The 25,529-nt window shown below is 39.3% G+C and overlaps 1 protein-coding gene across 1 annotated transcript in view; it reads right to left on the bottom strand.

Annotated features, from left to right (window-relative positions):
• gphna (gephyrin a) overlaps positions 1-17,107 on the bottom strand; it is a 36,642-nt gene extending 19,535 nt beyond the window's left edge. The window contains exons 1-16 of the mRNA XM_079692809.1: positions 16,575-17,107; positions 12,626-12,704; positions 9,790-9,847; positions 8,251-8,343; positions 7,149-7,243; positions 6,962-7,028; positions 6,040-6,342; positions 4,179-4,280; positions 2,970-3,107; positions 2,156-2,198; positions 1,928-2,065; positions 1,739-1,831; positions 1,337-1,392; positions 858-977; positions 719-777; positions 6-132 (exon numbers count right to left, since the gene is read on the bottom strand). Of these exons, the coding sequence (XP_079548935.1) occupies positions 6-132; positions 719-777; positions 858-977; positions 1,337-1,392; positions 1,739-1,831; positions 1,928-2,065; positions 2,156-2,198; positions 2,970-3,107; positions 4,179-4,280; positions 6,040-6,342; positions 6,962-7,028; positions 7,149-7,243; positions 8,251-8,343; positions 9,790-9,847; positions 12,626-12,704; positions 16,575-16,779 (1,776 nt within the window). The 5' untranslated portion in view covers positions 16,780-17,107. The remainder of the gene's footprint in view (positions 1-5; positions 133-718; positions 778-857; positions 978-1,336; positions 1,393-1,738; positions 1,832-1,927; positions 2,066-2,155; positions 2,199-2,969; positions 3,108-4,178; positions 4,281-6,039; positions 6,343-6,961; positions 7,029-7,148; positions 7,244-8,250; positions 8,344-9,789; positions 9,848-12,625; positions 12,705-16,574) is intronic.
• Between the last annotated feature and the right edge of the window lie 8,422 nt (positions 17,108-25,529).

Raw genomic sequence — 25,529 nt, forward strand, 5'->3', positions numbered from 1 at the left:
GCAACCACAGGGAACTTGTGCACGCTGACCTCCGTCACTCCCACTGTAGCTAGCAGGCCGATCTCTGACGGGCCCATATGTGTTCCTTTAGCCAACACACACTCCCCTCGCCTGATGTCATGACCTATTGGCCTGTGCACACACACAAATATGTATACTGTTAGCTTTTCTTTGCTGAAGACGCATTTTACATACATACAAATGATGTGCTGCAAATAGGGTTTATAGCGATATATAGTTTATAAAATGGCTGTTTACTCTGAAACGCTGTCAAAATAGAAAGGTTGATTTTGTTTTTGTTCTTTGCATTAATCCAATTTGAGCCATGGAGCCAACATTTTTGACCTCCTCTTTCTCTTGATTTGATATCTTGATTTAACATAAAACCGTTTTCATTTATGTCCAAAAATGACAGAATATGGTTATTTTCTATCCAATGCTGAACACCATTCAAGTATGCTGGTAGGATGCTAGTGACTTGGCTTGCGCGTATTCGAACGTGTTAATACATCTAAAAGTCTTGTAGGATTTGAAGCTTTACTTTTAGCAAGTTGTTTATAAGCAGAGGACCAAGGATTGGACTTTGGGGAACACCAAATTGTATTCATAGTATTGTATTAGATCAAGAAACACTGCGGCCATGAACAGGAATCATTGGCTTTCTTGTGTAGCTTTTATAGTTATTAGCGTTCACTTGATTCTATTAGAATGTCTTTACCTGATGTCCTGTCCGGGCCGGGCCTGGACCATAATCCTCACCTCGAGCTCCTCTGTGCCCTGAAATAAGCAAGATCATGATTTGTTACAAAACATCTACTGTAGAACTACAAAGGTTCTATCATCACTAGTGTACTTACATCCTCAGACTCCCTCAGAAGCTCTGTGTCTTCTACCTGGACCACAGCATCAGCACCACAAGGTATCGGAGCGCCGGTCGTTACCCTCATCACCTGACCTGGCATAACTGTGTGGGTGGGCTGCACGCAAGCAGTCACAAACACAAATACAGGATAAATGATGCTTCGTTGTAAATGGCTCAACTGTTTCAAAACTGTGCCACCAGTGAGTAGCTGAGAGTTCATCTATGAAAACACACACTACCCCTTGGAACGATCACTTGATGCTGGTGATTGCGCTTGCACAATCAAACCATCGAACCATATTGTAGTAGCTGCATTGAAAGTATTAACAGCAGCGATACTTTTAGTGAAGGTAGGATATTTATTAAGCAGCAGTTTTCCACCATACTTGATGTAAATCATTGGAGTTTTAAAAGTAGAAGCAATGGTTCCAGGTTGTTACCACATTAGCACAGTGTTAGTGTATTATAGCTGACCTGCTGTCCAGCCTGTGATTCTCCCATGATGAAGCGATCTCCCGGGCCGTCCGCGGCTACAGCACAAACATGATGACGTTAGTTTAGGTTAACGATGGAAATTAGACCATGATTATCGATTTTTAGGTGACAGCCAAGAGGACAGTTTCATACAGAATGCTGTGAACAAGTTCATTCATAAATGTAACAGCAGAGACATTTGCAGTTGTCAGATAAGCCAAATGGAAATGGTAATTTATGTTTTACATTTGTGTCCCTGACATAATGTTTCATTAATGTTGTATGGAGTGGTGCAATGATTAAGTTTCTTTGTAGGCCGACCTGAGCTCCCTTGACAAAAAGCCAATGGGATTTTTACATTGGATTTGAATTGATAGTAATAGATGATATTAGTTGTCTCACCTCGTACCGCATAGCCATCTTTAACGGAAGCCGGGAATGGAGGAAGGTTGTCTTTGGCATAGATGTCCTGAGCGAGCACTCGACCCAAACCGTCTTGAGAAGTGAGCCAAACCACGTCAAATTAGTGCAAACCATATATTAACAACAATCACAACAAATATTAGGGGGATAAAAACACAGAAGACTCACCTCTGTAGTTAATGACTTCAATTCCCAGAATAGGTGTCATCTCTAGAACAGTGATGAAGGCTTTGTCCATCGACGTCAATGGGAACGGAGACATGCGATGACGACGTGCCACTTTACTGATGTCCACTGCACTGTGGCCTACACACAATCAGGGAAAGGGGTTAAGTAAGTGGTGAATATGTTACTATAAACGGTACCATTGGGATTAAAAAGTCTCCAGTTACTTACTGGCCCTCAGAATGTTCTCATTACTGCCACATCGGGACTGAACCTGCAGAGAGACAGACACATATTCCATACTTGGTTATTATTTCATGCAAATATGTATGGGAGATGATTTCAATACTTATTCACAACAATAAAGTTGAGCAATTGAATTCATGTTGATTTATCTGTTCATAATGTCTAATATACAAGACATGGAATCATAGATAACATGAATTCTGGCTTTGAAGGTCAAAACCGGCACACCAGAATCTTTGTGTCTGATTATACACACATTTCACTTGAAGATATTTATATTTCAGTTTGCCAAACCTCACAGTGTCATTCACTTCAACTCAATTCCAAACAACTCACAAGTCCTTACTGTCGAACACTTGGTCATATATTACTATTAATATTCCAATTCAAAGCCACATTTGGTACAGTATTGGAAGTCACATTTAATAGGCCAATCCACAAGACTCCTTACGCTTTGTTCAAAGTAGATGAAGTGGTTACATTAGAACCAAACAATTCTCAAAAATATTTGAATGAAAAACAACCTTTTTATAAAGTTTGCTATAATAAGTGATACATAAAAATAAAGTTTAAAAACAATCAGAAACATCTCTATAATCATAGGGAAACAGTTCTTTATTGTTGTTATTTTATTAATAATATAAATGATTGGCAAGCTCTATGAATCTTGGAAAGCATACTACAATGTAAAAATATGCTGCACTTTACATTCAAGGTTTTTTAATATATTTGTATAGTTAAAAATGTTGATTATTCTCAGTGCTAATGTGTATGTGCATGTAAGAAAGTTTGTGTGTACCTTGGGTGTCGGGCATGAGGCGGTGGAAAGGCGGGAGGTCGCCTGTGTTGCCCGTGGTGACTCAGAAGGGGTGGAGCTCAAAGAGGCTGAATCTCGAGGAAGCACCTGAACGCCTCGAGAAATGATAGAGTCCGGGATCTACAAACACACACAGACAAACGTACTTAATGGGAGTCAAATCAATTCCTTCAGTTGTTTTGCGGTCTACTACAACTTAGACTACTCTCGTTGCTAAAAAAGATATGGTATGCTGTGGCAAATTGTCAGCAATAATATTTATATTGACCTTGGCTGTAATGAATTGGCAACATCATTGGTTGTGAGCTCATAATGTGAATTATGACAAATCTTACTTAAGCGTCATGATTTAAATGCATCTTTATTCACTTGATTAGTTTAATCAGGACTTAAAAATAAATTGATTAGTTCTTATACAAAGCTGCATTCACTTTTTTTGACCACCTGGGGGCAGCAGAAACAAGCTGTTAAAATAACTGACATATAATTAACTTCAAGAATTGTTATGACAAACATGCAATCTTTAGAAGAACATAGCTAATATTAGGATTAAAAAAGAACTACATCAACACTTCTAAGCTAAAGGCCGCTAATGTTCGGCCTGATGATGTTTAGTGGGATTTTTTATGGTTGATTGTATGCCACAGAAGCTGTGGACATTCACCAGTTGGGTGTTTACTGGCATATTTGTATTGGTCATAGAACAAACAGAACATGCATCCAACAAAAAACACATTCAAAAAACATTGACTTTCAGATGATTGAACAGGAAGTGATGAAATGCTCACTCCTTTCCAGGTTTAAGGAATCATTCCTGCACCACTGTATTATCAAAGAGTTTACACACCAAGCAGACATGTTGGAGTCCACCTAAAAACGTTTTCACACCCCTTGTCGCTATTTTTGGTTTCACTCAACTCCTGAGAAAAATATGCAGGTCTTTACTATCAAACGTTTCACTTTCTTAACTAGCTTGTTTTTGCTTTTTTCATTCTGTCATTTGGTGTGGGACAGCATATACATACACTATGTATAGTAGGTTTATTAATGAATATTTTTGCAGCTCTAGACACATTTGAATAATTTCAGACAGATTCAAATAAGTGTAATCTAGGTATGAAGAACAAAACAGTGTATGTGAAAGACATGATGAACCGACCAATGAGAGGAGAGGGGAGGTGTGTGTCTCACCTGCTGGTCATGGGAACAGGAGCAGGTGAAATGAGTGGGCGGGGCAGGTGTGTTGCCGGGCAGGTAGGGAGCCCCCTTAGCCATGACCACAGCATGGCTCGTCTGATGGACACACACACAAACACACATGCATGCGGGGTAGGTACAAACAGACAGACACATGTCCCCGTAAACAGACAGGTGAATGAGTTGAAATGGAGTGCTTCACAGTGGGAAATGAATGAATGAACCACAACAAATATGACATTTATATTTCAAAGCTGCTCCTTGGACATCCTTAATGCTCCCTCCACTTTTCTTCTACATGGCATTACATTTTGAGTAATTGGAATCGGCTTATGTGAAAGTATCTTTAACGTGCTGGCTTTGCACCAGCTCAAAGCAGTTATGTTCTTCATATGGACTGCAATATCAACACTTTCTGTAACTACAATACTTAGTACAAAAAAGACTTGGCAAAGAGCTATTCTTGTGGGAAATATTGAAGACAAATAAACAAAGATTGTTTCACAAAGTAACAAAATAAAAATAGACTATTTGATTAATTATAGGATTAGAGCATATGTGAAAAATGTGTCCAAATTGTTGTAGGAATAGACGTTGCGTTGGTATTACTTGTTGCAGCTACGCAGAGGTCGCATTAACCGAATATTTTCCGTCTATGACAGTTTTCTTTTAACAATGACGGAAAAATCTGAAAGCCGTCCGGCATTTTGACAGATTAGAACAAACTCAGAACAGCGCCACAGTTTCCTTGCAGCGAGGCTCCGGTGTTATGCATGCCCGCCCAAAAGGAAATTATACAGTTTCCAAACCTAACTTTGCCGAACAGATCATTGCAATGTCTGTGAGTATTTGCTTTACGCTGTGCGCGATCCCACGAGGTGCGGTGGGCATGCATAACACGGCGCTAACAGTCCTCCGTTGACAGTTCACGAGCGTGCTCTCTCCAACCCCACCCCCCCCGGCAAAGTTGTGACGGGCAGCGAAAAAGTCTAGCGCAACCTTTGCAGCTACGGTACTTGGTACAAAATGGACCATGAATGAAAACACTGTAGGGAAGAGACTTATTGATATACCAGACTAGGTTCAATCCTACTATGGCTAGAGCATATTCAGTCAATGTGCTCAATTGAGGCCAAATTGTTCAATTACATTTAAAATAATAAATAAAGCACTGGATAAATAAATGATTGTCAATAAAGTAGGCATTATTTAATGATAAGGTGTGACATACACTTCTGCTTGAATGTATTTACTTATCAATAAACTTGTGTTCATTTCCATTCATTTGTTTCAACTCTTATTAATTGAGAAGAGATTCATTGTAAATTATTAATTTCATTATTATAATAATGTTTATATTCCTATTTTTTTTAATTTATATTTTCATATATATTTTCATTTATTTTTGTTTTATTTAAAAGTTTCCTTTTGTGTATTTCATGGTGTCAACTTCTTGCCAATAGGGAATGGGAGATGCATTGAATTATGGGGCAGCGCTTTGAAGGATAGTGTCTTCAAAAACAGTAAAGGAAACAAATTGTTTATTCGTGAAAGTAAAGGAGCCAAGACTGTTTCTGAAAATGGTCTGAAATGCTCTGCTGACTATCTCATTGAAATGTTTTACTAATATGTCATTTCTTATATTTGATCATATTTGTTGGGAGTCCTACAGCAGCATTAGAGCACAGAGTTGTGTGTAGTACAGTTGCCTGCTGCTGCTGCTGCTGCAGCAGCAGCAGCAGCAGCAATGACCCAATTTCCCCACAGGGATCATTCAAGTTTCATCTATCAGGTTTACAGCAGCAGCAGCAGCAGCAGCAGCAGCAGCACTGATGTATGTCCCATCCGCTGTTACCTTGGCAGCGATAGCGGCTGCGGTGATGTGGGAGGAGCCGTGCTGGAGGTGGTGGTGGTGGTGGTGGTTGTGCACGTGCCGCCCTCTCCTCATGTCCTCCTCCTCCTCCTCCTCCTCCTCGTCCTCGCACTGGGTGCCGCGCTCCATGGTGTGCATGTTGGAGTCGAGGTGCATGTTGGCCAGCAGAGGGGAGGGGGAGGGCAGCTGCTCCAGGGCGGCATGCGTGTTCTTCACCTGGACGATGGCCTCACGCAGCAGGTCGATGGCATGAGGCAGAGCAGGCAGGATGAACTGGAAACACTCCTGCAACACAAACCAAAGCAATGACATCAGAAGTCAGCTTGGAACTAACCCACCCTACATGATGTTGTCCCACTACTCAGGAGCTACTGCCCCCTCCTCTTGTCCACCCATAGAGGTTTTGAAACAGTGTGGTGAGGATTTATTGTTTCATCAAACTGTAAAATCCTCAAATGATGGTCAAATGTTTTTACTGGTATTACCCAAGATAATGAGTGTGAAAGTGAAATAAAACATTTTAAATGAAATCTGTGGTTTTGACATGATCCCAAAGTTTTAGCCTTGTAAAATGTAGTCACTTTCTGAATTCTGGAAGTAGTGGTGCTGCATCTCAATTTGCATTCTTCTGTACTTACATCTACTGTTTAGAGTTAGGTACAGCAATATTCTCAAGTCAAGTCCTTCAAAAGTCACAATGCCTTATTTTCCCGATTGAATTTGCTTTCAAAATGACAAACATTTAACATTAAATGATATTCCACAGTTAGTGGGTTATTGTAGGTTTTGTATTGAATTATTTCAAGTAATTAGCATTAGATTTTTGAGAAGATTATCTCATAAGATGTTTTCTTTCTAGCAGAGTTCAGGATAAGCATAGGTGAGCAAAGTCACATGATCTTACCTGAGAGCCCTTCTTACTCCCTGGCAGGTTGATGATCAGAGTTTTACCACGGATACCACACACAGGCCTAGAGGAAGCAGTAGAAAGATGGTTAGAGCACAAGATATCATACCACACACTCTAATGAGTAGGCAGCGTGTCTAACTGACAGGCAGTGACCACAGCAGTGAAAACATCAAGGGTTCACCTGGACAGCATGCCTAGCGGTGTTACATTGAGTGATCCCATCAGCATGGCCAGGGCCATCCCCGGAGCCTCCCGCTCTATCACCTCTCTGGTGGCCTGCAACACAAAACACCAGGAGATGGAAGTAGAAATACTAGAATAGAATAGTAGAAATACTATGTAGAAATTCTTTGGTCTTAAAGTACCTTATACATTCAAAATGTTACAAGTTTAGGTAAGAAAAGTGTGAACATCAAACTTAACATACGCTCAAATTAAAATAATTAATAATAACAAAGAACGAAAAGTATACATTATGCAGAGTGGCTCTTTTAGCTAAATCTTATTATTATTATTATTATTATTATTATTATGATGGTTCTTCTACTATCCTGTTTTAATCCAATACATGTGATAACATTTTAAAGCTGCAATTTGAGTTTTTTTAAAATATAAATACAACGTAGAAGTACATTTCTTTATTACATTTCATAAGCATATCGTGTTTTTTTATACACAAAAAATAACTACGAGTGTTAAATCATTGTAGTGGAATTAATAGTATGAAAATAAAAAAATAGTACTTAAGTATAGTTCTTGTGTAAATGTACTTGGTTACATAAAACTGGTTATTTTTGTATCATTTGTTTATCCTAAAAACCATAGTCTTTAGTTTTCCTGTTTTTAAATCATAATAATACTTATTTGTTATGTTTTGATCAAGTTATAGGCTCAATGTTTGCTCTTTTTTTTTTTAAATCCAACTTATTTAATATTGATATATACAGTACAGTTACTATAACCCCATATAATCATTTTTAAAGATGAACCAAAAACTATGACAGTCTGTTTTTTTTTATTTTATAAAATAAATTGATTAATTCAGTGATCCAATCCTAAATCAATATTCAAATTGGTGATGATGAAAAATGTGTGTAATCTCTTAATCAAATATTTGTAAACTTATATACTTATTTTGATTAGCATTTATAATGAGAAATAATGAAAAAAGAATGTCCGATTCAGTCCATTCCCAACTGGAACACTGATGATCAATCAACTGTGACCTAATGCTTGTTGTATTGGGCTTCTGACACAGTTTGCCTAGTTGTGTTCTTCTGTACCTCAGGGGTGACATCTCGGGGTGCAAACCCAGTTCCTCCAGTGGTGAGGATGAGATTCAGCTGCTGCTCATCACACCAATCCAGGAGAGTGTCCTGTACACATGGAAACACACACAGTTTACAACTACACCATGCATTCCTCCTTTCTTTCAGGATTCTTTTTGTCAACAGATCAACATCCTGTGTGTACACCTTTCATCTGGGAATATGGGGAGTCCTTTTCGACAGTCAGCTCAAATTCAACCACTACATAAATCACATCACCAGGACCGCCTTTTTCCACCTCAAAAACATTGCCCGTCTCCGCCCATCACTCTCCTCCTCTGCTGCTGAAACCCTGATTCATGCATTCATCACATCACGACTCGACTACTGCAATAGCATCCTCTATGGCATACCATCCAACCTCCTCAATAAACTCCAACATATCCAGAACTCTGCTGCCCGCCTCCTCACCCACACCCGCTCCCGAGACCACATCACTCCCATCCTCCAGAACCTCCACTGGCTCCCCGTCCGTCAAAGAATCCACTTCAAAGTCCTCCTCATTACTCACAAAGCCCTCAACAACCAGGCCCCTCCCCTACCTCACAGACCTGCTGCACCACCACACCCCTTCCCCCTGCCTCCCCTCATCAGAAGCCAACCTCCTATCCATCCCCACCCGCACCAATCACCGGACCTGGGGGGACAGAGCCTCACTCCCACAACCCATCAGAGACTGCACCGACCTCACCACCTTCAAAAAAACAAAAAAAAAAAAATCACAAAAACTCACCTCTTCAATCTGGCTTTTAATGTGTGATTTTTTTTGTATTATTTGAATTTAACTACTGTATATATTTATTTGTTGTTCCCTTCTTCTCTTTTCTCTTCACTATTATCTGTAAAGCGTCTTTGAGCACCTGTAAAAGCGCTAACAAATTAAATCTATTATTAATATAGAATGTATCAAAGTTCAAACAGAGAAAAAGATCTGAATTCATTAGCTAATAAGCCAAACACATTTGTGAATATCTTTCTAAAAGATACAAATAGGCATTTCTAAATCCAGCTTTTATTTGCGAATTGAAAAGGCATTGTGGATCGATTTCTTTTTTTTTATAAATATGAAATATTCATTATATTTATATATTTAAAGAGTTTTAAAAAGTGCCAGTCCTATCAAAATGTTGATGATGTGATTCTCTGCACATCTACAGTATCCTGTGAACTGTGAACTGTGTCCTGTGAACTGTGTCCTGTGAACTGCGTCCTGTGAACTGCGTCCTGTGAACTGCGTCCTGTGAACTGCGTCCTACCCAGCTGGCTGATAATAGACTGATGGTCCCTGAAAGTGCTGAAAACATGAGCCAAAGAGCAAAGGTTCAGGAAGTATGTCAGGAGGAATAAGCCATTGGTTTTCTCCAGCGTTGCGACAGACTGAAACTTTTTTGAGTGTGGACCAAAGTCCAGACTTTTTCCGCGACAAATTGTAACTTATTTTTATTTGAATTTGAGTCATGTGATTGCTGGTGAGTTCGACTTCAAGAAACGTACCTTGATCTCATCAATTTCATCTGGAACGATCTTGTAGGCTGCTATGACTCCTCCCAGCCTGCAGGGTGAGACCGAGTCAGTGTGATGGCAGAGGACACACATGTGTACTGTATGTCAACCATGCAGACCATATTCTATGGGGCCAGATCAGCCTCAACAATAATCTATGCACAAAGAATGACTTCAAAAATAGATTTTGTTTCCATTTAAAATGACTATAAAATAAGATGTTTCAATGCACAGGAAGAAAGTGATTACAAATGTCAAAGAAATCCATATAGAAATACATTTGCAAAACCTTTTTTATATGATGTCAAATATTTATCATCCTAAATAACATACACTGAACAAAAATATAAACGCAACACTTTTGTTTTTGCCCCCATTTCGGGGTCCGAAAACCAGTCAGTATCTGGTGTGAGGGTGAGGGTTAGGGTTAGGGTAATGTTGTGAATCGAGTGGCCCATGGTGGTGGTGGGGTTATGGTATGGGCAGGCGTATGCTTTGGACAATGAACACACACCAGATACTGACTGGTTTTCTGACCCCCCCAGACCCCCCCAATAAAGCAAAAATGCATGTTTCAGAGTGGCCTTTTATTGTGGCCAGCCTAAGGCACACCTGTGCAATAATCATGCTGTCTAATCAGCATCTTGATATGCCACACCTGTGAGGTGTGATGGATTATCTCGGCAAAGGAGAAGTGCTCACTATCACAGATTTGTTCAGATTTGTGAACAATATTTTAGAGAAATGGTTATTTTGTGTATATAGAAAATGTTTTAGATCTTTCAGTTCATCTCATGAAAAATAGGAGCAAAAACAAAAGTGTTGCGTTTATATTTTTGTTCAGTGTATGTATTAAAATTGCAACTGTAATCAAAAACATATTTAGATGTTGTTACCTTTAGAGAGTTAGAGTCAGCTAAGTTTATGGACGGTTATTTTTTTTATTTAGCCTTTATTTATACAGGTGAATCTCATTGAGACACAAGGTCTCATTCTCAAGAGAGACCTGTTCAGTGGGAACACCACCACACAAAGTTACAGAAAAGACAAGAAACACAGAGGCAAAACTCAAATAAAACATTGGTTATACATGTATTTACATCCAATTTGGTTGCACATTTTTAAAACACATTTTAAATCCCACAGAACAGCACAGACAGTTACACCTTATGTCGGGAAGTGTTGATGTAAATCACATTCGGTGTTTTATATAGATATGTTGCATATCATTTCTTCCGGAAAAGTCAAGAAATGTGTGACATGCTGCTATTCACATTAATATGATCTTATTAATCCATAAACCTGTTACTGTTAATGAGATTTGTTTTAGTAAGATTAAGTTGAAATTGTATCAGTGGGCAAGACATTTAAAAATTGGAATGTAGTCTGTGCATCTCAACATACAGAATGTCCTTAACATGATAACTTCACAGTGCTATCTGCGGGGGGAGGAGGGGGGGGGGGGGGGGGGGGGGAGATTGGAGGCTAACACGGATGACCTCACAGCAGTAGTAGGATAAAGTACACATCAGAAAATGTAGGTCAGAGGTATATGTCAACATGGCGCCTGGCAGCTCCATGCGTAAATAACAAATGTCTTGACTTGCTTTAGTAAACATGTTTAAGTTATGGTTACAACGTAAGTGAAGTGGAATGTTAAGACCATTAATCGTGCACTGCATTTTGTTATAATTCCCAGTGTAAACACACTCAAAATAGCAATTGCAACCGCAGAAGTCCACAAATTGAGACAAAGGACATATTGCCTATTAGTATTATATAGCTAACTCGCTAGCTTGTGCTATTGTAAATACTACATCAGAGTTATTTTAATGCCTACTCTTTTAACTCTAGGTCACATGTGTCAAACTCAAGGCCCAGGGACCAAATCAGGCCCTTGGTGGATTTCATTTCAGCCCGCAGGATAATTCCTAATTACTATTAGATCTGGCCCGCCGGTATATTGCACGCACACCTTCACTCAATCCTGAGGGTTTCTTCAGCTCAGAGCCTGAGCCCAAACATTGATGAACTTGCACCCAAGATGAGATGCCAAGTATCTGGCTTGAGCTAGCATCACAGAGCAGCACACTGAGTTTACATGGATGTTTCCTTCTGCACTTTTTCTCTCACGACAACAGGGCATGTTTGGTTTTTTCTTTGGGGGAAATAGTTTTTTTGAAGCTGTTGTTGGCCTGTGGAAAAATGTAATCATAAGAAATGACTGATGAAAAGCTGCAGATAGAGCCATAAGAAATGAATGCAACTGATTATTTAATGTTTAATGTTGTTTTTATAGGAAATAATTTAAGCTTTGTTAGTTCCAGGTTTAATATGTGCAATAACTTCATTTCAATAACTTTTGCAATAAACATTGAACCAGTCCGGCCCTCGATTAGTACCCATTTTTGTATTTTGGCCCACTGTGTATTTGAGTTTGACTCCCCTGCTCTATGTGATCACCTTCAATCATAACCATACAACTAAGTTTACATGGATTGCTGAAGCACAAGGATTAATACGACAGAAAAATTATTGTTAACCGTGCTACTACAGTCTTCAAATAAAAAACACACACATGCAGTAAAGTTCACACAGTTAAAGCTGTTTGTTAATGCAGGTTCAACAGTGAGTTGAAAAATGTGTTTTATGAGTAAGATTGCAAAGAACACTTTAAAATACATGTATTTGTGTTTTCTATGACATACTTGTAATTACAAGATGAACTATTTTTTCGTGAAGAGTCATTTCTATATAAATAATCAAATGCTTTTATGAATTCTTCTGAGTGCATTCATTAGTAGTGAGGCTGTTTATGTAGACTCACAGTGAGGGATCATGGACCAGGTCCTTCAGGTTGACTCCACTGCGGTCCTCAGCCAGGTTCCTGAAGCAGCTGTCACTCACTGGAGAGAGGGGAGTCCAGGTTACAGAACAGAAACACCTCCAGCACGATGAAAATGATGCTGTTTACTACATATGGAAATCAAACTGATCACCGATACGCTGGTTGTCTTCAAAGGGTACAACCTCATCTGATACTCATGTTTGGGGGTTTCTCTTTCCTGTCGTGTGTTATATAGGTTTCTGTGTAAATGGTCTGCAAAGGCTAAAATCCCTTTGTTCCCTCCAGAGATTACAAGTGTCAATAAAAATGTCTTATAATTGATAATATTTTAAAATGTATCGGCTAACTCTTGTAAAGTCGTTTGGCTTTGACACTAGCTAGAGGCACCTTAGCCCATACATAATATATTCACAATTTAGTACAACGTACATTACCTTCCCTTTATTTCAATGATCCACCCAAACTAGATTTTTCTATATCTTTCTTAATGTCAAATATATCCATTACAAGACCATTACGTTTTGTTCAAACGTAATGTTGGGTCTTTGAAAACCCCAACCACACTGAACATGCAATGAAGGACATGGGAAGGGGCCACCCCGTAACATAAGCCATTGCTGCTTGTGTGATTTCAAACGTATAGGTTCTCAAGAGATTGACGTATATTTATTTTTGAGAAAATAAAAATAAAATTCCCCATCTGTCCCTCAAAGTAAATTGTACTTACTAAGATAGTAGATTTTTCCACAGTAAATATTATAATTTGTATTTTGGGTTTTTTTCTGCCTATATTGTCAGATCAGCCTAAGATGAACAGGAAGTCGGAGAGATAGACAAAAAATACATCGAACAGTCAAATTCAAACCTTGTGTGTTCAGGTACTTTCAATTCAGATTAACAAAGACTTGGTGAGCTAGTGAGAATTTACAGGACGGTGTGACGAGTGAAAATAAGTGAGAAGTGACTATTTCCAGTATCAGAGGTTACAACACACAACCACTTTACTACCTTTACTAACACCTCTGAGATTAACCACTTCTTGGATTCATTTATTTATTTCATCAAAAACCATGATCTTTTCCTAAACATAACCAAGTAGTTTTGGTGCAAAAATGTCAGTGTTTCAAAGGCGAATCATGTTGTAGGCATGTTCCATGGTACTTTGAAACTGCAAATAGACCATCTTGAAGTAAACTACAGTAGTCTTCACTGATGGTTACTTAGGCAAGGCAAGTTTATTTATATAGCACCTTTCAACACAAGGCAATTCAAGGTGCTTTACAAACATGAAAGACATTCAGACAAAGGCATTTAAAAAGAGTCATTAAAAAGGAAAAGATAATAAAAGAAACATTAAAAGAAAAAATACAATAATAAAAAGTACATGAATAAAAAGCTACAGTGCAGCTTAAGATATGAATAGTTCACACAGAAGTTCCATTTTACTGATGCCTTTCTTTAAGGTTTCTCCGAACATGAGTTGTGTACGCTTGTGTGTCACATACATCCCGAGCAGCATACACAGAGAAAACCAGCCAGGACAGAGTCCCCAGACACTGATTCCCTGGGGTTACTAGCCCCAAATGTTCATTAACCTTAGGCCCTTCATCCACATATTGTCTTTTTCCAAAAGAAAGGCACTTGCAGGGCACTAAGCAGAGCATCCTCCAAGCATTTTATCAGAAAATTGCTCCCGAGGTTGGAATTTTAACATTGTGTTTTTCAACACCAACCGGCTGGCTCTAGAGCGAGCACGAAAATCCGCGTATAACGATAAAAGTTCAACACTCACTGGCAGCAACATCCATTGAATAACTGGTCGATATCCTAAGAAAGAAACTGGCTTTTTTAAAATCTCTGTTATGATAATTACCAGCAAAAAGTAATAATATCTATGCCAAACAAATTTCTCATTTAATTTCTACAGCGCATCTCTAAAAAGTTGGAATATTTTCAACATCAACTCCTCGGAGTGGCCGCACATAAATGGCGAAGCGCTCACAAAAAATACGCTAGGAGCGTTTTTTTTCCTCTAGAAAGTCGTTTCTGCCAATTCCTCATTGGAAACAATTTGATTTCCTTTGTGGACACAGGTTTTCATATGTGTTGCTTGATTGTGTTTTCAGTGAGTAAAATACAAGAATCAGGCTTGTATACATAACACCCATTCCTAGGATCTATTAATTGCTGGTTTGTGTCTTTAAAATGGAATTAGTTTACAATGCTAAAAATATCAAATTTCCCCAGCTTTCATGTTCTATATGTAGGATTTGGCAGCATCTAGCATTGAAGTTTCATATAATCATACACTGATGATAAAAATAGGTAGAAATATTGTATTTAATTTCTGCTAATAGCTCCCCCTAAAAATACCACACACTGGCCCTTTAAGTGGTTTCCCCTTTGGACACAGAGCTCTTTGGTAAAAACACGGCCTCTGTCTGAAGTATTTCAGCTAAATTTAGCACTCCTCGTACACTGTGTAGCTTGAACCTGGCTCCTTCTGCCCAGTAACCACAGGAGGAACATCTCATATCTGTGGTTTGACTGCTGATTTAACAACCAGCCTGTGACTTTGCCTATAGTAGTACCAACACATCATTATGTATTCATCTTTTCGACACCTTTTGCTCCATTTATGTAAGCTTAGATCTAATTTAAACCACACACACACACACACACACACACACACACACACACACACACACACACACACACACACACACACACACACACACACACACACACACACACACACACACACACACACACACACACACACACACACACACACACACACACACACACACACACACACACACACACACACACACACACACACACACACACACACACACACACACACACACACACACACACACACACACACACACACTGCTGTTTGGCTAGCCGAGATGCTAGTTTATCAAAAGCACGACAGGCTTCCCGAGCAGCTGCTGGGGAGCATCCGCTTAGCATTTTTCTCACGTCTTCCCCTGCTTTGGCAAGGAGAAGCAGTGGTACTGGTGACCGACCGGTGGCTGTCACACGGCTGTATACTGGTCCCAGTCCTCCTCCGCACGACTCACAGGCGAACATCAGCCGAGCTAATTAGCGAAGCTGCTAAAACAACCTACACAACATCATGCATTTCGCCTGGGCAGTGCGCCTTGGCTTCTTATTAGCTTTTAATAGCTTCCAAACGCACGATTTATGATTAATAAACGTGCATTTCTGATATGACGGAAAAGTCCTCTATTAAACCCGTGTGAAATGGCCGTCAAAGGAACCATATACATAAATGTTAATGAAGAGCACCCCCAATAGCGGACAACAGAGCGGATCTGCAAAGGGACATGAATAATGCAGCTCATGTAGGCTCTGTATCGCTACATTGCTTGGAAATATAAACGCAAAGGTGACCAGACACAGCAGAGAAAAATGGGAAGTACGATGGGTTTGCCTTCAAAATAAAAGCACAAATCTTAGTTAAAAACTCATTGCAGCACTTGCTCGCCAAGGAATAGCCACCTAGTTTTGAAAGTCTTTGCTAGGTGTTCTTTTTCCTACTGTCTCACTTGACACTGATTCAAATATAAATGTCGTGTAGCTACATAGTATGTAACTGAATATGACAGCCATGTTCACATGTAAATATAAACGGTATAAACATCACTACATAATTGCAAATATCATCGCGACATACTAGTCCCACATCTGTGCGACCTGTCAAAAGGCAGGCAGCTAACGTTAAAGCAATGACAAGTCAATGAAACCGGTTAGCTTAGCATAGTGGCTAACGATAGCTAGCTCGACGGCGAAGACAGCCCGTATCGTGACACCGACGTGCACAGGCAACCGACGACAAAACGCCACAGAGGTGCACTGCAGAGAAGCATTTTATTGCATTTTATCACAGTGTCCTTACCCGTCAGAATCCCCACTCGGGTCTGATGGTCGTGGTTGGTGAGCACCATCCCGTCCGCCGCCATGTTTACAACCTCTGTCTGCACTGTGCCCGCACATACATAGAAACAGTGAGGTGGTGTGCGGGCTGCTGCTGCTGCTGCTGCTGCTGCTGCTGCTGCTGCACCACCTCTGGAGGACGGCTCTGTGTGTGTATGACCATGCATGTCCTCTGCTTTAAGGGGTCCTTGTTCTCCAATTAATAAGTGAAGATGTTGGGCCGCCTCAAAAAATCACTAGTAGAGACTACAACATCCAGAATGGTACTGTGTGAAATCCCCCAAAATGAGTAAGGTGACCTATTTGTGAATCGTAGTGTCTGATCATTCATCAATCAGTGCTCCATTTTGCACACAATGTTTTCTAATTGTGTTGGAAGAAGCATACCACAAGCAGTAATTATGCTTTACTGTGGAAAAAATAGGTTTAATTTAGCTATAAGGGGACATTTGTTCCTTGATTTCCTGCTAGCACAGTATGGGCAGTGGTGGTCTTAGGATGTCAAAGGTGCAGGGGACAAAAAATGAAAAGGCCACCAGCTGCACTCTTCCCCCTACCACTTAGGGAAGCCCCTTTGACACAAAATCAAACAGATATTTCCACAATAAAAACTACATCATAGTCAAATGGCTGCACGTCATATCCGCTAAGCTAAATGTGGACTTATACTAAACGTCATCGAGTGTCCGGCTCAATGGCGTTTAGTAGTCTCATTTAGCCATTTGCTAGCAAGCACCGTTTTTATGACACTTGACAAATTAGATAAATAGGAGAAATCGGAGGAATTCCATGTCAAATATCATCTGTGTTTATTATTGACCTTAAAATCAATTGATAGGACGGCTATAATCAATGCATGTAGATTTATATCTTATCAAATGCAGGTTATTTCAAATAAAAGCCTGTCCCGTAAATAGGGTGGAATTAAAAATATATACATTACGCAAGCCAACGCTGTAACTCTAAACACAAAGAATCTCGCTCAGTTTAAGGACAACTTATTCCCCAGGTAAACTAAAGCAGAAAAAAACACTTATAAACAAACCAAAATATAAGCAGGCCTATCTGGCTCATCTCATTTAAATTAAGGCATCCTGCTGCCAGCTTGAATGCTACCTTGGCCAGTTTGGCCCCCTAGGAATAGATTTAGCTAAAATCACTTATGAAGACTTTGCAGTTATTAAATTGAAGCCTCCATAATCGCAAAGAGCTGTCCTTATGGCAATGCTTCTTGTTGCTTGCGATGAGTGCGGTTAGTGCTAACTAGTGCTTCAATTTTTCCGGTCAGTGTTCGGGCAATACCGGGTAACAGAAACCCTGGTCACATGTCTTGGAAGGAAGAACTACATGTTTCATGTGACGGATGTGTGACAGAACTCGCTGACCAAGTGTGAAATCAGCATGCTGAGTAGAACACAACATACATTGAAATGTCGCCAGTGCCGAAAATAACCGATTGCTCATGGAGCATGTGATGGGGGTGGCTGCTACATCTGGGACATCCTGCTCCACCTGTGTAGTGTCAGAAAGAGTTTGGCAAAATGGCTAATGCTTGAAATATGTAGAAATTATTATGTTTGTTCTTTTTTTTTGACTAATTGTATTACATTTATCTTTTCAACTTAATCATCAGAATAAGGGAGGAAAAACAGGGCAATGTATCTCTATTGTTGATTAATCTGTTTTTATAATGTCAATTGCTTGGTATTCACTCACTAAAATAATTTTTAAAATAACCTTTTCAGTGATTTTAAGAGTAATGATGGGTAATTTGATATATTTTGATTTATAATTTTTGAAAAGAGTTGAGTTGTCCGTTACTTAAATGAATGAAAAGTCATATTGTGCAAAACTTCACAGCTTAAAAAAACTATAACAGACTCAAAGAGAAAGACTAAAAACCTAGTATACTCAACACTTCTACAAATTGAGATGTCCATTACCTAATTTTCTTTGGATACATAAAATATATTAACAGTACTTATAAACTTATAGAAGAAGAACAACATCTAAAATAGAGCCACCTTAAAGCTGACAAAACAGAGACAAAGCCATGACCCACAGGTGTTCTCACTTACCTGATTACAACATATCTCCCTGTCCCTTAAATTGTCTTGACATTAAATAGCCTTGCAGAACAAATAAATCCAAGCGTGACCTATTCACGCTTGACCCTAAACGCTGCTAATATTTAAATTATATAAGCCTTCCGTGCAATACGAGGGGAATCGTGCAATTTAATTTATTATTTATTTATGTACATATTCCCTATCATGTCTATTTAAGTCCCATTTCTTGTTTTTATAGTGTCTTGTTGTTTTTATATTGTCTTGTTGTTTTCATATTGTCTTGTTGTTGCGTGTTGGCACCTTGAGTTCATTGTAATTTTATTGTACCTGTACAATGACAAATTAAAGATCTATCTATCTATCTATTCATGTGAACCCTACAAGTAAAACTGCCTCATTAAATTATTGGGGAATACAGTTCAGTCTATTTGCATTATTTATTAGGATACAGATTTATTGATGTAATGCAATCCCCATTATAGTTTCACTGAACCTGAACCCAAGCAGAGGTTTAATCATCATGAACTGGAAACGTCTTTGTCTTCCTAAAATCATTGTGGAACTATATATCTTTGGTTTTATAATGATGTAATTTCTCACAAAAACTAGTAGGTCTGTCATTAGCAATAATTTCTAGCAATTCAGTAATAGTACTTACGTTCCTTCCTGGAATTGTTAGTTTGACCAAAAAAAAGCTGATGTCCTGTTAATATTTTATTTCCCCTGACATTTGAGATAATCACATGATGGAAAATTAGTTCAAATGATTTGGACCATAATACCAATACTATTACAGTTCAGTCTCCAGTGTAGATGATTTTTATAGTCGTTACATCTTGCTCCTCTACAGGTTTTGAGTTTTTTAGCTCATCGTTTCCTATTGAGAAGAGGCTGGAGTTGACTTTGAGAACCCATTCTGTGATCCTCTGCTCAGTGTAGTACTCATCCTCACTGTCCTCCTTCAGCCTCTCCAGACAACCACAGCACTCAGATTCTGTTTCAGAAGCTGAGACATCAGAGCAGAGATCTCTTTGTGTCCTTGCTTCGGCGGGCCTAGCATCAGGTTTAACTGTGACGGGCATCATCGTATTGCTGTCATTGGCACCGGGATCAGCAACGTCATATTTCTTTTGTCGTACCGTAGGGTCCACTGTTGCTGGATTTGCTCTTATCTCTGCTTCCTGGATTGCTGTTTTGTTTGCTGCTGCAAGAGCAACACAGACTTTGAGATATTTGTTAGACTCATGGATAACTTTCCCACGTAGTTTAACCAACAGATGAAACACTGTATTTTCTATGATTACAGTACCGGTTGGTAAATAGGGTCTATATTCCTTTGGTTTAGCCCATTCCTTTCTGTCCACTGGTAAATCACCAGTGGTTCTTGATTGGTGGAAGAGAGATGCTTTTCATTTGTCTTGGTTTGGACGGACCCTTTTAGACATTTTGACTGCGCCAGGACGTGTGCAGTACGGGCTAATATTTGCAGCTGCTTGTGAATAAAATGATGATCCTGTGCTGTTGTTGCAACAATCCGTAGAGCACATCATCCCCAGTTCCCCCAAACACCGGCCACCGAATGGCAACCGTGGTCCAATTGACCTCAACAAAGCTGAAGGTCTAAAGACAAACGCCAGAAGAAGATGAACCGTCAGTACACCATTCCTATGGATGCTGATCTCCAACGATTTACTTCTCAGTTCAGAAACATTATATCCCTGTCATAACCCTAACCCTAGCTGGTTGATGTCTTTAGCTTGAACAGTTTGTTGCATCCTCTGTCAGAAAAATGTGATCTATCTTTGGACGCAGGCAGACTGTCAACCTTTCCTTATACTCCCTTGCCCTCGAAGACCCGCCCAGTCCACAGACACATATGCACACACACAACCCAGAGCAGTCACTTAATCTGTAACATTACCCATTGGTTACCTGAAAGGACCTAAACCCTTGGACAGTTGAGGTGCAAAAGATATTGTGTTTATTTCTTATTTGCTTTTGCTCTATTCTTGAATGAGTTGCTAATTTTAAGTTTAAATTAAGTTTTTTTTTTCACTGCACTGTACAATAAACGTTTGTATTGTATTCACTTTGCCCGGTGAATGTTTACAAACTGTTGAAATTGTAATCTAAAAAGCTCAGGGAGTTAGCATCAAAAAGCTCACTCGACGAAAAGTCAATGGTATTCGGATTTTGAAATATTGCAGAAAAAAATATCTTTGGGAAACATAGGTACAGTATGTGATATTTACACTTTCTGTTTAGTAGCTGAATTTCCACATATTAACATTAGTTGTATAATTGTCGAAGCTTAAATGCAACGGGCAGAGGTAAATATGTCTAACTAACTACACCACGGTCACATGACTTTACTAAGCTTAAGGCGGCTAAGTATCAGCGTCATGAAGTTTAATAGTCTCATTCACGTAAAAAAAAACGTAAAAGCTTCACAAGTTCACAGGTTGTGAACAGGATGTGTTTTGTGTCACAGAACAAAAGGTAAAATGTTGTAAGTTTATTTTAACCATAAACGTTATTTCGGAAATGTAGTCAAAAAGACAATCAAATAACTGCTTATTTCAATACTAGGGAGCACGGAAATGCTAAAATGTAACCTATTTCGAGATTTGGAACTCATTGATTCGGCCCTCTATAGGCTGGTGGTCCGTGAATGTCCCCTAGTGGTCCGTGACTATATTGGTAAAATTTCACATTTTAAATAAATAAATAAATTTAAGTTTTCCGCACTCTCGCGGGAATATTTCCGCAATGGAGCAAGATTAAGTTTAATTTCGATTGCATAATATAGCCCAGCCCAACACCTTCATCACACATGTTGCCACTTGTTTGTACAATGTTAAGGTGATTTGTAATCTGTTCTAGAAAAACTATGTGTTTTTGGATATTTGTGGAGTTAGGTGGTCCGTGAGTGTTTTTTTATTGGTTAAGTGGTCCTTGGCATGAAAAGGTTTGAGAAACACTACAGCCATGATTGTAACAGACCTGAATTAGACCTCAATGAGACGACATGACTCCAGCAGGATACACAGAGTCAGTGCACCCTGCTCTTGCCATTAACAAACTAAATACAAAGTGTTAATTAGTTCTAGATTAAGCCAGATGGCTGTTTCCCCCCGCTTCCTGTCTTTATGCTTAGCTAGGCTAACATTCCTTGACTCCTTATTCCAGGTGTTTACATCTGGATCTTTTCCCCCGAGGATATTTAGCCTTTCCTCTTGACTCTTTTCTCCTTCGTGTTAGTAACCTTTCTATAATGAGTTTACATGGTGTGTGTGTGTGAGCTTAGTTTCCAACCATCTACATATTCTATCATTTTGTCATGCTGAATATATTTGAAGCAGTTGTAAAATGTCTCTCTCCTCATTTGCTTTTCCTTTGGTTTCTACCATTTTTGTGTTGTATGCTATGAAAATGTTTGTGATTATTGGGCTGAATCAAGAGTCTTCCAAACATGTCTCCCAGGTGATGCCTACTGTTAAATATTCACTACTAAGGCCATTGGATCCATACTGTTTCAGAAATAATCCTTGATGTGGTTTGGAACGTGATGACGTTTAATCACGGCAGCATTTAGCTGTATCTCGTAGAATTCTGAGCAGGCATTAGCTCCCCCTCCTCTTTTTCTTTTTTTCAAGCTAAGGAACCAGAACATGCAGTTATCTAGCAGGCCTGAAATAGAGGGATATGAGGGATGTCTAAAATGCATGATCTGTTTGATATTTTGAGCGAAACACATCATAGACATCTTTTATATATATATATATATATATATATATATATATATATATATCTCTGAGACTCATAATATATGCCTAAAAATAGCATGATAGGAGATCTTTAAGAGCTCCACACACCCCTCTTCCACTGAGTTGATTTCTGTTCTAGGGCTAGTTTTATTTGGAGTTGGTTGAACTTGTGAAGCCAGATTGAATTGCAAGAATGACTTCTCCAACGTTGTACTCCAAAGAGTACTAGTAACGTGGCTTTTAGTATGCGACAGTGGATTTATCTGACCGCTAGAGTGGTATGCTGCTCATGTTCCACCGGTGTTCAACCTACCTTTTCCTAACCCTAGCTGCTTCTTGGAATAAGTAATTTACGGTTAGACTGTCACAGCAGTAACACCCCTTGATGCATATTTCACCAAAAATGTATTTTTTTCCCCAGTTTTAATTGACAATGCATAGCACCCTAAATGAAGGATTGTATAATGTGAAGCGGGAGTGAATTCCGCTGTTAACGCAACAATGATAGCAAAAGGATAGTCATAGTGAAAAATAATGATATGTCCCATGTATGCTTGGTTAATGTTCCATGACATTTTTAAATATATGTCTGGTTGTGTTCTAGCCATTTTCCGATCTCACTCTACTGCTTCTCCAACTTTCTTGCTGTGAACTGTTGTGTCTTCGTAAATCCCGTCCTAGCCTCCAATTTACGCAGTTGAGCAAATAGTTTAATGGAACCAGTTTTTGGAGCTTAGAGCCAGGGCCACTGCAGTTGAAACCGGAAAACTTTATTCGCAAACAGGCACTGGTCCTGCTTTAGAAGGGGTATCACTATTAGTATTGTCACACTGTAGTTGTGCTACTTTCACTTAAGTTACATTTCTTACTAATTTTTCCACCACTAATTATTAGGCAGCTATCACAGATATTGTGCACTTCAATTGCACCCATGGACGGATGGAATGAATGAAAAGAATACTGGTCAAATAGTTTTGACAAGAAACCACAGAAAGCGCCCCATTGTGACAGAACCTACATAAGGTTAGGTAGTAATACACAATTGTCATTCGTCTCAAATGTCCTGGCATACGCTGTACAGTCAAAATGACAATGAGTATAATACCTTCAGTTGTCTAGAGATATGTATATTACTGAACATGTTGATGTTGTGCACGTCAGCTCTAGAGTTTCAGTGGACGTATTATGAGCTGTGTGTTTTGGTCTGTGTAACCATACCCTGTCTGCATAGCCTTCAGGCCACGGTGAGCTCACTTCTTCCACTGACAGCCAGGAAGGTGTGTGTGTGTGTGTGTGTGTGTGTGTGTGTGTGTGTGTGTGTGTGTGTGTGTGTGTGTGTGTGTGTGTGTGTGTGTGTGTGTGTGTGTGTGGTGTCCTGTGCATATTCAATTGCATTTCTATCAACCAGTAGCAATGTTCGGGCTGCAAGAAACAAACAAGCCTGTCAAATTTTATCGAAAAATGTATATCAAGAATTTATCACATATAATGTTTCTTTCTGAATGAATGTAGCTAACTATACAAATAATATTACGGTGGCCCTGACGTTCAAGACACCACAGCATTTTACAAAACAAAACAGCATTTCAGAAAACGCTACAGCATTTCAGAAAACGCCACAGCATTTCACAAAACGCCACAGCATTTCACAAAACGCCGCAGAATTTCACAAAACGCCGCAGAATTTCACAAAACGCCGCAGCATTTCACAAAACGCCACAGCATTTCAGAAAACACCACAGCATTTCAGAAAACACCACAGCATTTCACATTGGACGGAAAGGGTATTCCTTCGGGAGAACACTTCTTGTTTGTGATTGGACAGAGCCAGCTAGAGAAGCACTGCTGTGATTGGTTGTTTTTGCTGCCAGTCAAGAAATGACGCTTCGTGATTGGCCCAACACATCAGCCGTTAGCTGTTAGCACAAACTCAGAGCTCACAGCTCCTCATGTCTGTTGAGGAACTGGACAAAAGTTAAACATATACAAAACACAGACTGTCTGTGTCATGGTGAATACAGTCGCTGCTTTATTTATGTCTGTATGACATTGTTGTGAGAGTGGACGGAGCAGCTACAGGTTAGTTTAGCCCAGGGGCGTGGGAAGTAGGGGTGCTGAGGGTGCTGCAGCACCCCCTGGTGGATGACAGGGGATCTGCACTTCTACAAGATATAATACTAATACAATACCAAAAAAAAGAATTTTCAGCCTTGATGTAACAACATTCATAATTAAGTAAAGATAACACCCTTTTCACCCCGGTTACATTTTCCATTTGCCCTGTACGATGGGCGCTGTAGTGATGAAAGTGGGGGATGTTGGCTTCAGGCGCCCGCAGCTCACAGCCAAAGTGAGAGAGATAGAGAGAGGGGGTGCACCGGTACCGGCGGGGATTGTTGTTAGCTTCGGTTGCGCTAACGGATATAAGAAGCTGTTTCTACAATAATGTGGAGGGAGAGTTCTGTCCTGTCAGACTGAGAGGCTCAGTGAGGTAAAGGAATCTGAGGGTTTAGATAGTTCACTTTAGTCTAAATGATCTCAGTGAGTCTCAAACGTATTGATCACAATTATGTAAACAAATATTTCCAAGACACACCTTTATAATTATTAGGATAAATAAAAACAGGTTTGAAATCATTCCAATGTATAGCCTACTATAGGACAGTGAACCAAAAATATCGTTTAAAACTGGAGAGATTTAAAAATATGCATAAATAAATGTTAACTGTTAAAATAAGATATGAATGAACAACAAAAATAAAATAAGTTACATTTATTTGTTATTGGCTATGGTAGGTTAATGAAAATGTTCACATACTTATTTGATTAATAAAATGCAAACCGATCTTTTTCATATGGGTGTTTAGAGTTGTACCCCCTAGATCAGGGGTTTTCAGAGTGGTTAGGTGAGCCTCCCCTCAGAGAACATACGTCTGCGATATTCACCGCGGCTGTCAGCTGTGTTTGCTCCTGTCATTCAAACAAGATGCGCTGGAGAGGGGCTGTGGCGTATCTCCATGTAAATCCTATGGGAGATACCAACTACAATAAAATGAACATATTTGACCGTGATTTAATTGT

Source organism: Notothenia rossii (assembly GCF_949606895.1).
Source record: "Notothenia rossii genome assembly, chromosome: 7".
Lineage (NCBI taxonomy): Eukaryota > Metazoa > Chordata > Actinopteri > Perciformes > Nototheniidae > Notothenia > Notothenia rossii.